This window comes from Chiloscyllium punctatum, chromosome 10 (genome assembly GCF_047496795.1).
Source record: "Chiloscyllium punctatum isolate Juve2018m chromosome 10, sChiPun1.3, whole genome shotgun sequence".
In the NCBI taxonomy this organism is placed as follows: domain Eukaryota; kingdom Metazoa; phylum Chordata; class Chondrichthyes; order Orectolobiformes; family Hemiscylliidae; genus Chiloscyllium; species Chiloscyllium punctatum.
Genome location: NC_092748.1, coordinates 21,443,691 through 21,459,042, shown reverse-complemented (window position 1 = coordinate 21,459,042; position 15,352 = coordinate 21,443,691). Strand labels below are relative to the sequence as shown.

Sequence of the window (15,352 nt, the reverse complement as noted above, 5' to 3'; positions counted from 1 at the left end):
GAGGATTAGCCATTTGGATACAGAACTGGCTCAAAGGTAGAAGACAGAGGAACGTGGTGAAGTGTTGTTTTTCAGGCCTGTGACCAGTGGAGTGCCAAAAGGATCGGTATAGATCAACTACTTTTCGTCATTTATATAAATGATTTGGATGTGAGCATAAGGGGTATAGTTAGTAAGTTTGCAGATGACACCAAAATTGGAGGTATAGTGGACAGCGAAGAAGGTTATATCAGATTACAATGAGATCTTGATCAGCTGAGCCAATGGGCTGAGGAGTGGCAGATGGAGTTTAATTTAGACAAATGCAAGGTGCTGCATTTTGGGAAAGCAAATCTTAGCAGGACTTATACACTTAGTTGTAAGGTCCTAGTGAATGTTGCTGAACAAAGACACCTTGGAGTGCAGGTTCATAGCTTTTTCAAAATAAAGTCGCAGGTATGCTTTCCTTTATTGTTCAGAGTATTGAGTACAGGAGTTAGGAGGTCATGTTGTGGCTGTACAGGACATTGGTTCGGCCACTGTTGGAATATTGCATGCAATTCTGGTCTCCTTCCTATCAGAAAGATGATGTGAAACTTGAAAGGGTTCAGAAAAGATTTACAAGGATTTATAGGGAGAGGTTGAATAGGTTAGGGCTATTTTCCCTGGAGCATTGGAGGCTGAGGGGTGACTTTATTGAGGTTTATAAAATCATGAGGAGCATGGATAAGGTAAATAGACAAGGTCTTATCCCTGAGCGGGGGAGTCCAGAACTAGAAGGCATAGGTTTAGGGTGAGAGGGGACAGATATAAAAGACACCTAAGTGGCAACTTTTCAACGCGGAGGACGGTGCTTATGTGGAATGGGCTGCCAGAGGAAGTGGTGAAGGCGAGTACAATTGCAACATTTAAAAGGCATCTGGATGCGTATATGAATAGGAAGGGTTTGGAGGGATGTGGGCCAAGTGCTGGCAAGTGGGACTAGATTGGGTTAGGATATCTGGTCAGCATGGATGAGTTGGACCGAAGGGTCTGTTTCTGTGCTGTACATCTCTATGACTCATAAATACTAAAGGCCTGTGTAACATTTGCTCTGAGAGTCACGATTAAATGACTGATGTAATTTGATTCTCTTTGTGCTGCAGGACAGGTCGTTCAGTACGTTGCATTTTGGAGAGAGGAGAAGACATGCTCATCAGTGGAGGTCGCCATCCCACCCTTGGCAGATACAAGGTTAGACATCAGCTAATGAACTGCCTAAGCTGTCAAGTGTTATGTTGCACTTGCACAGAGTCAATCTATATCACAATGTCATAGATAGTGTCACAAAGGCTCAGAAAAAAGAAGTGTAAATTCACCACAAGCAACAGTGCAAATGGCAATTGAATACCAATGAAAAAGAAAGTTAGCCATTTGCTCTTGTTCATTTTGTGGTGCCAAGCTCTGTGGACACACACTTTTTTATGCGGAGTAGGAAATTGTAAACAAGGGAGAGGACAAATAGCACCCAATGAGCAGATGCTGAGCAAGTACAAAATCAGTTTGGATGTATAGTAGATTCCCACCAGTTGTGTGAGATGTATTCTCAGAGAAGGTTACAAATAGTGAAATCGCGACTCGCAAACATGATTTATAAATGAAGTCACTGGGATAAACTTCAGTCAAGCAAATTTTTGTTGTTTGCAGCACACACACAAAGCCAAAGTGCACTGAAATTGGATCAGAAAGTGATGAGCTGAAAGAAGATAGAGGGTGGTGGTTGATGGGAAATGTTCATCCTGGAGTTCAGTTACTCGTGGTGTACTGCAAGGATCTGTTTTGGATCCACTGCTGTTTGTCATTTTTATAAATGACCTGGATGAAGGCGTAGAAGGAAGGGTTAGTAAATTCGTGGATGACACTAAAGTCGGTGGAGTTGTGGATAGAGCCAAAGTATTTTGCAGGTCACAGAGGGATGTAGGTAAGCTGCAGAGCTGGGCTGAGAGGTGGCAAATGGAAAAGTATGAGGAGATTCACTTTGCAAAGAGCAACGAGAATAAAAAGTATTGACCTAATGGTAAGATTCCTGGCAGTGTAGATGAGCAGAGAGATCTCAGTGTCCATATACATGGATCTGAAAGTTGCCACCCAGGTTGATAGGGCTATAAAGAAGGCATATGGTGTATTAGCTTTTACTGGTAGAGAGATTGAGTTTCGGATTCACAAGCTCATGTTGCAGCTGTACAATATTCTGGTGAGGCTGCACTTGGAGTATTGTGAACAGTTCTGGTCACCGCATTATAAAAGGATGTTGAAGCTTTGGAAAGGGTTCAGAAGAGATTTACTAGGATGTTGCCTGGTATGGAGGAAACGTCTTATGATGAAAAGCTAAGGGACCTGAGGCTGTTTTCTTTAATAGAGAAGGTTGAGAGCTGACTTAATTGAGACATATAAGATAATCAGAGGGTTAGATAGGATGGAGAGTAAGAGCCTTTTTCCTCAGATGGTGATAGCTAGCACAAGGGGACATAGCTTTACATTGAGGGGTGATGAGTATAGGACAGATGTCAGAGGTAGCTTCTTTACTCAGAGAGTAGTAGGGGCATGGAAGGCCCTGCCTGCAACAGTAGTGGATTCGCCAACATTAAGGGCACTTAAATGGTCATTGGATAGGCATATACATGAGAATGGAATAGTGTAGGTTAGATGGGCTTCAGATTGGTTCCATAGGTTTGCACAACATTGAGGATTGAAAGGTCTGTACTGCGCTGTAATGTTCAATGTTCTATTTGATTAGAAATTTATTTTTTTCTAAATATAAAGATTCTTCTCTGGAAAAATACTGCAATAAACTAAGAAAACTGAAAGTGTGTGACACTGATCTATACTATACAGTGAAGTTGGTGAATTACATTATTACAGTGCACAAAATGGGAATTGATGAATCTGTACCTTGCAGACACAGAAATGCAGCATGGTGCATAATCAATACATCCATACATAAATTCTTTTATAGGGTGATTTACGTTTATTTTGTTTTATGTTATTTTTATTGTTCTGGCCACTTTTTCATATGAGTTTACCTCCCAGCATCATGGAGAAGAAAATAGTACTCAGAATAAACAAATTCACAAACATCTGGAACTCCTTGATGACTGCATGACTTGTCTGAAAAATGATTCTTTTGGCAAGATTTCTGATGGAATTCCTACAAAAAGAGAGAAAAATAAAATACAAAATTGATGCAGTCCCGTGATTCAGGCTAACACTTTCAGTTAAATAATGAGGAAATGGTGCACTGTTTGAAGTACTGTCCTTAAGTTGAGATGTTAAATCAAGGCCCTTCTACTGTCAAGTTAATCTGAAAGTCCCAAAACACTTTCTGGTCAATATTATTTCCATAACTGACGCTGCTAATGTTTATCTGATTATTATCATATTGTTGCTTGTGAGGCTTGCTCTGTCCAAATTGGCTGCCACATTTCCTAAATCCAAGAAGTATCTTCATTGTCTTCAGCTGTCCCTCAGTTTGAGGATGATGCCTATTGGATTGTCAGTTTCTATCATGGATCTTTGTGTGACTGGACTCTGGTCGATCTCTGCGCTCATTGGACAGGATGTTTTTTTGACACTTCTATGTAATAATCAAGGATGTATATCATAAAATCAGAGAATCCCTAATAGCAGGGAAAGACACCATTTGGCCCATCAAGCCCTGCACTGACGCTCCAAGAACATCCCACCCAGACCTAGATCTCCACCCTACCCCCATAACCCCAATTTACCATGGCTAATCCACCTAGCCTGCAAACCCTTTGACACTGTGGGGCAATTTAGCATGGTCAACCCACTCAACCTGCACGTCTCTGGACTGTGGGAGGAAAACAGAGCACCCAGCAGAAACCTATGCAGACACGGTGAAAGTGCAAACTTCACCCTTGGGTGATTCTGTGTAGAGTTGCACATTCTCTCCATTTCTGTGTGGGTTTCCTGCAGGTGCTCCAGTCCAACGATGTGCAGGTTAGCTGGACTGGCGATGATAAATTGCTCTGTAGTGTGCAGGGATGTGCAGGCTAGGTGGATTAACTATGCAAAAATTCAAAGTTACAGGGATAGGGTATGGAAGGTGGGTCTGGATATGGAGCCTTTCGGCCGGGGGGGCGGGGGGGATCTTTGCAGACTCAATGGGCCAGATGGCCTGCTCCCATACTATAGGGATTCTATGATTCCACACAGTCATTCAAGGCCAGAATAGCACTCGCATCCCTGTGCTGTGAGGCAGCTGTGCTAACCACTGAGCCACTGTGCCACTCAATGTACATCCAAATATTAAACTAATTTTGTACTCACCAAGCCTTAGTTCAGTAGCCGCTATTAGACAGCTGATTGTCACATTCCCTTGCTCTGCAGCTTCTCAGTCAGTGGAAACTGAGTCCATATAAGTCTACACCATAAAATGGTCAACAGCAATGTGGCTAACTGTTTTCCATTGGCTATTAATTTGATATCAATTTGACATTTGCTCTGCCTCATCATTAAGATTTAACTCAAAGTGCAATACAGTGTGATGGACAATTTGTTGTCATTTAGAACAATTGTTGGCAAGCTCTCTGCAGTCATTAATGCCACTGCTGCCTCACTTCATTCAGAGTTCAGATACCTTTGTCCTCCCTTGGAAATTTAGCCATTGGAGAGTTGAGCAAAAGGGACCAAGTGGAGAAAATAGTCTTGATTATCAAGATACAGTGTCCACTTCACTGAAGCTAATTTTGTAGTTCTGCCTGAAATCTTGTGGAGCTGGCTTTAAGAAAGACATTAGCTTTTGTTTACTGATCCTCCCATTTAATCTGGATCTTGTGGTGAAGTCACCACTGATGAATTTTTCTAGTACTCTTATGTGTCAGTGATATTCAGTACAGGTCGCAATGCAGTGAAAGGGTGAAATTTAAGTTTCCGTAGTCTCTGAGTACCATGGGCTGCTCTCTCATCAGGGAGAGATAATTGGTGGTAAGTTTCACCTGAGAGTCACCACACTTCAGATGAGGGGTGAGATTGAGAAGGCAGATCCTTCATGGTGACTTCAGATGACATGGGATTTGAACCTGTGCTGTTGGTATCACTCTGCATCACAAACAGTAGTCTAGCTTGAGTGTGTGATAGGGTGGCACAGTGGTTCGCTCTGTTAACTCATAACACCAGGGACCTAAGTTTGAATCTAACCTCCTAACTGAATGGCCTCTATTTGCACAGTAGAAATTCTGTGATTCTATGTATGTTAGGACTTTTGGTAATTTGTAGAAGTTTTTGCTGTAATGCACTCATTACCATAGTTTGTTGAAGTGATTCAGTGTTGGATTTTCTTAACAGTGGTTACCTTTTGAGAGTGGTGGTTGCCAAGGTCTGGGATTGTATTCCAGACTTTCTCCTTCAACATATATGGGAGATGGAATATTTGACTGACCTGGTCTGGATTGATATGAGTTTTGTTTTATTTTAGCAACATTCAAGGACAGGTTGAGTCTCTCTCTCTTTGTCTCTCTCTCTCTCTCCCTCTCTATCATGCAGAATAGAAGAAATCAAGAGTGGCTTGACAACACTGCAGTCACCAACATGCTGCTGTCTCAGCAGCAACCACTACCAAATCACTGTTGAATGCTAAAGCTGCCAGCCTCTGACTGGCAGCTCTAGGTGGTCAAGACATAGTATCCCAAGGTCCTCAGTCAATAGGGTAACCTGCTTAAGTACCTGATGGGCACAGGATCTGGTGAGCAATCTTTCCAAGAGCGAGCATGGGTATCCTGGCGTGTTTTCCGGCAGCGTGCAAGACATCTGCTAAACTCAAAAGATCTTGCCCATGGATTGAGTGAAGTCAGTATTGGGGGGATTAACCTATTATCCTGATATAATCTGTACAAATCTGATATCAATTGTTACTGGATTCACAATTGTGTTGTTCAAACTGATCTTTCTAGCATTGACAGATTGTATCATCCTCCATAAGAAGAGAGATGATGTCCCATGAGTGGAAGGGATTTTGATCAGACCAAGAGCAATTCAAAAGTAGTTAATTATCTGTGAACTATTTGTGCTCAGATTGTGAAATATGCTGCATAAAATGTGCTATTTTATATGCAGGTCGGCTACATGAGTGATGGCAGAATAATCGCTGTAGAAGTGAGCTGTTACACCAATGGAGGCAATGAATTGGATTATTCCTTAACAGTGAGTTTCAATGTTTTCAAGATCAGGGGATGAACTACTGACAAGCACAGGCTTGTTCGGTTGAATGGGGAAGGTTAGGCTGTTAAGGACAAGAGAACGAGATAGACTAAACTCCTATATTTTAAGACCATAAGAAATAGGAGTGGAAGGAAGGCCATTCAGTCTATCGAGTCCACTTCGCCATTCAATCATGGCTTTTCCTCACCTTCTATCCATAAATAGAGTGCAACGGTTTCAAAAGGCTTTGGTGTGATTCCCAAATCTCCACTTTGGTTTAAAAAATTACTTATAGCAAATTCTGTTAAGTTTAAACCTGGAGTATTCAAAATTAAATCATGGGAGTATTTATTTCTCTGGCCAAAATCCATTGTACACTTGAAACAGATAGTGTTTAGCACATCTGCAGGAGTAATGAGTTTCAATACATCCCTTTAGTTATCTGCCTAGAATTGAAGACTAAGTGCTTGTGCTCTTTTTATTTTGCTGTTCTACAGCGCACCTATACACTGTGTAAAATTTCATTTGGTTGATCTGTTTAGGATTGTTCTTGCAAGTTTTACTGTTGGAAGTTTCCTGAACTGCATCCAGTTTGTAAATCATGTGATCTACAGCAGGCAGTTTAAAAGTCCTATCAAGTTAATTTTAAATACTAAGGAATGTATAGTTATTAAACAAATTATAATATCCTTAATCTCTCATAGACATGGCACATGGCAAGAAATATTGACTTTTTGAGAGAACACAGAGGAGATGGGTTGGATGACTTCCTGTGTACTCTTAAGTTTTATAAGGGTCAATTTTGAACTGTGCCCCGAATTGATGGTTGAACTGGTTATGCATCATTACCTGTTACTAGTGCATTCCTGCCCATTAACATGTTTTCAAAGTATCGGAGTTTCCGCTGTAGGCAGGCAGGAACATACTCAATACTTCCATTTACCAGTTATTACCATATCCTGAGCAGGCATCTGTTAATGACATTGTGAATTAACACTGACATCAGGAGTCACATGCTATCCAGACTCTGAGAAGAGAGGATAGAATGTGGCGAGGTGGATGAGGATAAGTGTATGAAGTTATGAGAACATAGATGGAGTGGATAGGGAGAAATGTTTCCCTTTAGTACAGGGGTCAGTAACTAGGGGGCACAATTTTAAAATAAGGATAAGGAGGTTTGTAGTGCATTTGAGGAATTTCTTTTCATCTGGATGGGTATCTGGAACTCATCGCCTGAAAGGGTGGTCGAGGCAGGAACCCTCAAGAAATTAAAGGACTCTTTAAATGAGCAGTTGAATTGCTCAGTATCCAAAGCTATGGGACAAGGCCCCATAGAAAATGGGATGAGAATAGATGCTTGAAGGCCTATCAAACAACTATTTGAATATTATTATAGTGATGAAGGAGTAAAAATAGTGAATGCAACCCTTGTATCAGCACAAAATCAAGATGAAACTCCACAGCAAAACTGAGGTAATGCTACAATGCCAGATGTGCTGACTTGAAGAAAAGACATTAAACTGAGGTCTCTACCCAATTGGGTGGATAATGAAGATCCCATGGCATTTTTAATAAGAGGGCAGGAGGCTTTGTCCCTGCTGTCCTGTGCCAGCATTACTCTCACAAGCAACACCAGTAACAGATTACTTGATCATTCATATCATTTACTGATGTATTTGCCTAAAAGGGAGCATCTGCTCTTCCCCACCACTCATTGGGATCAGAGACATTGAAGAGTCATGAAGATGTGACAAGATGATATCTAAGTGTATTCTTAAATACTTATTTGCTGTTCATGAGCATCTGACTATAATTAATGGAAAGGGGAACTATATTGGATAAATATAGAGAGCAGATCGTAACAGTTGTGTTGGTTTCTTGGTGACAGGTTATGCAGCAAATACTCTCAATGCTGGACAGTGGCTACCATATTCCACATGTCTGCCTGAATGGCTTTGTTTGCAAGACTAATTTGCCATCCAACACTGCATTTCGTGCATTTGGACAGCCACAGGCAATTGCCATTACTGAAAGCTGGATCACAGATGTGGCTACTAAATGTGGACTTTCAGCCGAAAAGGTAATTCATTGAAAAGAAGCTTGTTTTCCCTTGTGCACCATCCCAGTGTCCCTTACATCTGCCAGGGTCCCTCTGCCCTCTCAAAGACAAAGTCAAGGCATATTTTATCTTTGCTGTTATCAGTTCACCTTTTAAAAAATAATTTTTCAGCCCTTTGTGTGAAAATATTTTTCCTGAACAATCAGTTGTCTTTCATTTGGGCATCTTACATTACAAAAATGGTCCAAACCTTCCGAGGAACCGCAATCACTGTTAGATTGCCATTTTTACTAAGCTTCTATATCTCTGCACCAAGACCATGCTTCGGTTTTCTGCTGGGTATTCTTCAGATTTGTGCAGTATACCTGATAATCAAACTGCTTCCGGGTCTGGCTGGATTATTGGAACAATACAGGCCATGCCCCCTTTTTGTAGTACGTGGTTGATGTATCCTGATTTGGAGGAGCCAGTGTTGGACTGGGGTGGACAAATTTAAAAATCACACAACACCAGGTTATAGTCCACCAGGTTTATTTGGAAGCACTAGCTTTCGAAGCACTGCTTCTTCATCAGGTGATTATGAACCAGGACCATAAGACACAGAATTTATAGCAAATGATTACAGTGTCATGCAGCTGAAATGATATGTTGAATAACCATAGATTAAGTCTTTCAGCTTTTAGAATAGGCTTGCAGGTTTCAGTTCTTTAATATGTAAATCCCAGAACTTCTTTTAAGTCACATTCTCAAGATAACTGAAGGTTTTATAACAAAAGGTGCCATCTCAGCTCAGACAATGCATTAAAGGTGTGAGGCTAAAGTCTGTTTGTATCCCAATCTTGAGTCTATTTCTAAAGTGAAATTTACAAAATATTACACAGCCTGCAGGTTATGCAAATTTTGAGAAAATATAGTGAATCTGCAAATATAATTGAGCAAATACAAATTCATCCCATAAATTTATGTGTGTGCCTGTGAATAAAGAGAGACAGCGTGAGTGTGCGCGTGAACGTGTGAGTGCATGTGACAGAGTATATGTTTGCGTGTTTGCAAGCTTGGTAAAATATGTGTGTGAGAGTGTGATGGGCTATAAGCCTGTGAGTGGGTGCCTGCATGAATGTGAGTGTGGGGGTTGTATGTGTGTGTGTATGAGAGAGACCTTGTGTATGAGAGAGGGTCTGCGTGAATGTGTGATTATGTAAGAGTGTCTGTGTTTGTGTGTGCATGTGTGTATGTGAGAGACAGTGTATAGTGTAGTGGGGTCAGCAGTAGAGTGACATGAATCCAAGGTCCCGGTTGAAGTTATCCTAATGGATACTAAACCGTATCAGCCTCTGCTCAGCTCTTTGTTGCCTGTCCCCCAAAGTCCGTTTTGGAGGATAGTCACCCGAAGGTCCAAGGCTGACTGTCCCTAACCGCTGAAGTGTTCCCTGAATGGGAGGGAACACACCTGCCTAGTGGTGTTGTGCGGTGTCCATTCATCCATTGTCGCAGTGTCTGCTTGGTCTCGCCAATGTACCATGCCTTGGGGCATTCTTGCCTGCAGCGTATGGGATAGACAAATCCACTTCAGAAATAGAACCAGTCTGACTCAAGATTGGGATACAGACTTTAAGCTCACGTCTTTAATGCATTGTCTGGGCTGAGGTGGCACATTTTGTTATAAAATCTTAAGTTATCTTGAGAATGTGCCTTAAAAGAAGTTCTGGGATTTACATATTAAAGAACCGAAACCTGCAAACAGATTCTAAAAGATGAAAGACTTAATCTATGTTTGTTCAATATATCAGTTCAGTTGCATGACACTGTAATCTTTTGCTATAAATTCTGTGTCTGGTCCTGCTTCACAACCACCTGATGAAGAAACATCGCTTCGAAAGCTAGTGCTTCCAAATAAACCTGTGGGACTATAACCTGGGGTGGTGTATGATTTTTAATTGATGTATCCTGGTGAAATTTTATGAACACACTGAGGAGCTTTGAGAAATGTAAACAGGTTTTCAGTGTCATAGAGTCATAGAGTTGTACAGCATAGAAACAGACCCTTTGGTTCAACTTGTCTATGCTAATCAGGTATCCTAAATTATTTGCCAGCATTTGGCCCTTATCACTCCAAACCCTTTCTATTCATGTACCCACCCAGATGCCTTTTAAGTACTGTAATTGTCCATTGCCTCTGGCAGCTCATTCCATAAATGTACCATCCTCTGTGTAAAAAGGTTGTCCCTTAAGTCCTTTTTAAATTTTTCACCTCTCACCATAAACCTATGATGTCTAGTTTTGAACTTCCCTACTCTGGGAAAAAGACTTTGGCAATTCACATGCCCCTCATGATTTTATAAACCTCTATAAGGTCACCCCTCAACCTTCAATGCTCCAGGGAAAATAGCCCTAGCCTTTTCAGCCTCTCCCAATACTTCAAATCTTTCAACTCTGTCAACATCTTGTAAATCTTTTCTGCACCCTTTCATGGAGCAGAGAGACCAGAATTGAATGCAGTATTCCAGAAGTGGCCTGATGTCCTGTACAACTGTAACATGACATCCCAACTCCTATACTTAATACGCTGACCAATAAAGAGAAGTATACTAAACATTTTCTTCACTACCCAGTCTACCTGTGACTCTATCTTCAAGGAACTGTGAACCTGCACCTCAAGGTCTCTTTGAATAGCAACACTTCCCAGGACCCTACCATTAAGTGTATAAGTCCTGCCCTGATTTGTTTTACCAAAATGCAACATCTCACATTTAAATTAAACTCCAACTACCACTTCTCAGGTCATTGGGCCTTCTCATCAAGGTCCTCTGAGATAACCTTTTTCACAGTCCACTACACCACCAATTTTCGTGTCATCAGCAAATTTACTAAACATTCCTCTTATATTCAAATCCAAATCATTTATATAATTAACAAGAAGCAGTGGACCCACTGATCCTTGTGGCAGACTGCGGGTCACAGGCCTCTAGTCCGAAAAACGATGTACTGGTGAATTAGCATGTGTACGTACGGGTGAATGTGTAGGTGGGTGAGGTAATTGGTTAAGGTGGCAGGCAGGAAAAGTGCGTTGTTGCTTAGGAAAGGTTGTCTGTCTGGGTCGAAGGGAGTGTGGCGTTAGTAAGAGGACAAGGTGGGTGCCACAAGCCAGTCAGACAGTAATCAGTCAGTGATAGTGAATCATATTAGATGGGGTATCAGATGGAATGATTGGGGATAGTCAGTTTGATTGGGGGGAATTATGGGATGAGGTCAGGCAATGGGAGCTAGTCAGGTCAAGTCAGTGGGGAGTGAAGGGTATCAGGCCTTGTCAGTCAATATTCTGATCAGATTGGGCAGGAGAGGTCAGGTGGTGGGAGTCACACTAGTGAGTTGTAGATGATGAGGAAATTAGGGCAGGGATGAAATGTTATGGGATAGCCAGGAGTTAGATCAGGAATTTTCTCCGTGACATTTCCCCGATAACTATACGGTAAGTGAATCAGAACTCAGTCAGAGACATTTTCAGAGAAAATGGGCAAAGGAAACATGTCTGTTGCAGTTTAAACTTCCTGGGTAGTTCCCATGCAGTCAGTGCATCAAGATTTCTGAGGGGTCCAGTGCATATCTTGGATTGCAACATACAGTGTCTGACTATCCAGAGGCTGTAAGATCTTGGTCAATATTTTTCACGTGCACCTATTTCTTTAATCTCTGTCTTCCCAGGTTGCATCTCTTAGAAGGGCATTGGCATTTATTATATTATTGTTATTTCATAATTTGGACTCTAAAGAAGAGGTAACTGGGTTTTCTGTTGAAGTTCTGTAAAGATGATTTTGAAAGAGGTCAAAAAGTAATTTTTGAACAGTGAGTTCAAACATCAATAAAACATGTGACTTAAATTAAATAATAAAATTGGCTACCTGGGAAGTTAATGGCTAAAGTGTGTTTACAGAGTTTTTTAACCAAAAAGAAAAAAATAGATGGCGAGGGATAAAATTCAGTTTCATTGGAAAAGAAAAGAATCATACCAACAGATGGGTTGTTTAGTTTGAGGGAGTCTCGGACTATTTTGAGCCTGAAAGAAGTCTTAAACTCTTTTAGAAGTTTAAATGGACAGGGCTTTTCTTAAAGTTCCATTAGTAAAGGACTGTAAATTAGCCTGTGTACCTTGGGGAGAAACAGTGACAAAGAGTGTCACATCTGGTGAATGTTCAGGAAGTTCAAAAGGAAGCATTATCAATTTCAACAGTTGAGGAAGAATGTCAAGAATGATACTTTATGGAGGTTCCATGTAAGCAAAAGATATTGCTGAGCAAAAGGATTGAAGTTTTGCTATTTAAGAGCTTTAAAATTTATCTTATCCATATAGTTTTGTATTTTATCTTGTCTAATAAGCTTGTTATTTTCTTCAAAGTACATTGACATTCTCATGTGATACATACAGTTACTGATCACCAAACTGCAAAACTAAAATTGATGGTCTCTTAAGCCAGATTTCACTCTGGGATCTGAATAATCCAGTATTACCATCACCTGGATTTGTAGCACATTTCACTCCTGTGGTTTTACATTGACAAACAGTGTCACAGATGGCCTCAAGATAATGAGTTGGCTCTTATTACTTAATGTAATTTTGTCATGGGCCCACTGCCTTGGCATCTTTCTATACTGTGCCCTGTTCCTAAGTCTTCCCTACTTTACTGTCGTAAGGCTGATAAATGAAGACAAATTCCTAATAGAATAATAGAAACATAGAAGATAGGAGGAGGAGGAGGTCATTTGGCCCTTCAAGTCTGCTTGGCCATTCATCATGATCATGGCTGATCATTCAATCAATAGCCTAATCCTGCTTTTTCCCCATAACCTTTGATCCCATTCACACCAAGTGCTATAAGTAGCTGCTTCTTGAATACATTCAATGTTTTGGCATCCTGTGGTAATGAATTCCATAGAAATGTCTCCTCATCTCCGTCCTAAATGGTCCACCTTCGATCATCAGACTGTGACCTCTAGTTCTGAATGCACCCACCACTGGGAACATTCCTCCCTGTACCTACCCTGTCTAGTCCTGTTAGGATTTTATAAGTCTCTATGAGATTCCTCCTCACTCATCTAAACTCCAGCAAAAACAATCCTAACCTAGTCAATCTCTCCTCATATGTCAGTCCCATCATCCCTGGAATCAGCCTGGTAAACCTTTGCTGCATTCCCTTGAGAGCAAGAGCATCCTTTATCAGAAAAGGAGACGAAAACTGGTCTTGATGTGGCTTCACCAAGACCTTGTATAACTGCAACAACACATCCTTGTTCCTGTACTCGTCTAACAAAATTAGATGATAGTTCTGAGGAATAAAGTTAGATTTTTAACAGTTAGTATTCTAGTTAATAACCCAAATAATTATATATCTGTGATGCTGCACCAAGGCCCACAATGATGACTTGACACTTACATTTGCCAGGTCTCCTCAGTCTGTGGAACTAATCAAAGTGCACTCACCAAAGTTTCCAACCAATTCCTACTTAAAATGACTGTCCTTTTTACATGAAGAAATGGTCATTTTGGACATTGTAAATTGCCTCTTTTCAAGATAGTGCCATTTGATCAGTTTAAAGCTCTTATCCACTCCAGTAATGCCAGATAAGGACAGGGTAAATAGATCCCATGGTTGCCAACTATGCTATTTGGCAGTTAACCACCATACAGCTTCTGGACACTATTTTCCTTTATGTTCAATTTACTATTAATTATATTTGTGCGATTTCAATATCCTGCTTTGGTTAATTTCTTTTTCAAAAGAAAGAGAACAAATGATTGAGTAATGGAAATTCTGAGTGAATCTGTTGGCTGTACAGGAACACAACAGCAACAGGTGTGAGCTGGTCCACTGCTGGGTTGGGTAGGCAGTGAGTTTCTGTGGATAGCCATAGGATCATTTCAAGGACACCGTTTCATTTTCAGGTTCGTGAAATGAATCTGTACAGAGGAGAGGAGGCTTGCACACCTTACAAACAAATATTTGACTCACGTAATCAGCTGAACTGTTGGAATGAATGCCTACAAATGGCTTCCTATCACAATAGAAAGATTTCTGTTGAAGAATTCAACAAACTCAATTGCTGGAAGAAAAGAGGCATTTCTATTGTCCCCCTGAGAAAGAGTGTTGGCTTTTCTGAATCTATCTTCAACCAGGTATGTTACATCCTCGGTTACTCCTGATTGTGCGCTGTGTGAGTGTACTTTACATGTATGTGTTTTCATACATGTTTTTATGTGTCTACTTGTGGATGTAATGATTTAAACTGAAGGTATTCAATGATTTTGTCTAATTCTGCTTGGAGAAGCAGCGTGGATCTTGCAGCTGCTCCTGGGATTGCAGGCTTAGTTAAAGATTTATTAGAGCTTTTCAAAATTATTACAGTCATTATAGTTCACTAATATAAGACTTTTATTCATTTTGTTTCATTAACATTTATAAAAACCAAACAACAAAAATTGGGCTTTTGTTTTAAACTGACCTTTTTTTAAACAAGCTTTCCAAAGTTTACAATGGCTGAATTTGTTTTTTTATTCTAAATTCGGAAGTTAAAGTTTATATGTGTTTTAGAAGGTTTTCGTTTTACAGTGCAAAAGATTTTTTTGATAAACTGAAGTTCTTTTTAAAATAAGGAGTTGTCTTTTTGATCTGGAGAGTCTTACACATGGTTTGCTCTGGAGAAGATTTTTTTCTTCAAGGAATTTATTGAAGTGAAGTCATTTTGTATTCAGTTAATCGGCTAAATTGTTGATTTTATTTAAGTTTTATATGTTTGCTATATTTATCTTTATTTTTTTCCATTTTAACATTATTTTCTGTAGCTAACTATAGTTTATTTTATATATAAGGTGTTATTGAAACATCCTTTTTTAGGCTGAGTATTATTAAGATCATATATGAAATACAGAGTGAAATGGCTAGATTTAGAAAAGTTATTACACTGCAGAATCAGTCAGATAGATGGGTGATTGTCAGGAAAGGTAAGAAGGTAGCTCAAAAGTCTTCAGTGACTATTCCTTTATCAAATAGATATTCAGTTTTTGGAACTGTAGAAGGGAAATATAAGAGGCAGTCAGTTATTGGACACTTGGAATGATTCTTA

The 15,352-nt window shown here is 40.2% G+C and overlaps 1 protein-coding gene across 4 annotated transcripts in view; it reads left to right on the top strand.

Moving 5' to 3' along the window:
- Positions 1–15,352, top strand: part of LOC140481933 (aldehyde oxidase 3-like) — a 141,300-nt gene that overhangs the window by 92,379 nt on the left and 33,569 nt on the right. For all 4 annotated transcript variants that reach the window (XM_072578645.1, XM_072578643.1, XM_072578644.1 and 1 more), the window contains 4 exons: positions 1,125–1,212; positions 6,094–6,180; positions 8,066–8,257; positions 14,175–14,405. In XM_072578645.1, the coding sequence (XP_072434746.1) occupies positions 1,125–1,212; positions 6,094–6,180; positions 8,066–8,257; positions 14,175–14,405 (598 nt within the window). The remainder of the gene's footprint in view (positions 1–1,124; positions 1,213–6,093; positions 6,181–8,065; positions 8,258–14,174; positions 14,406–15,352) is intronic.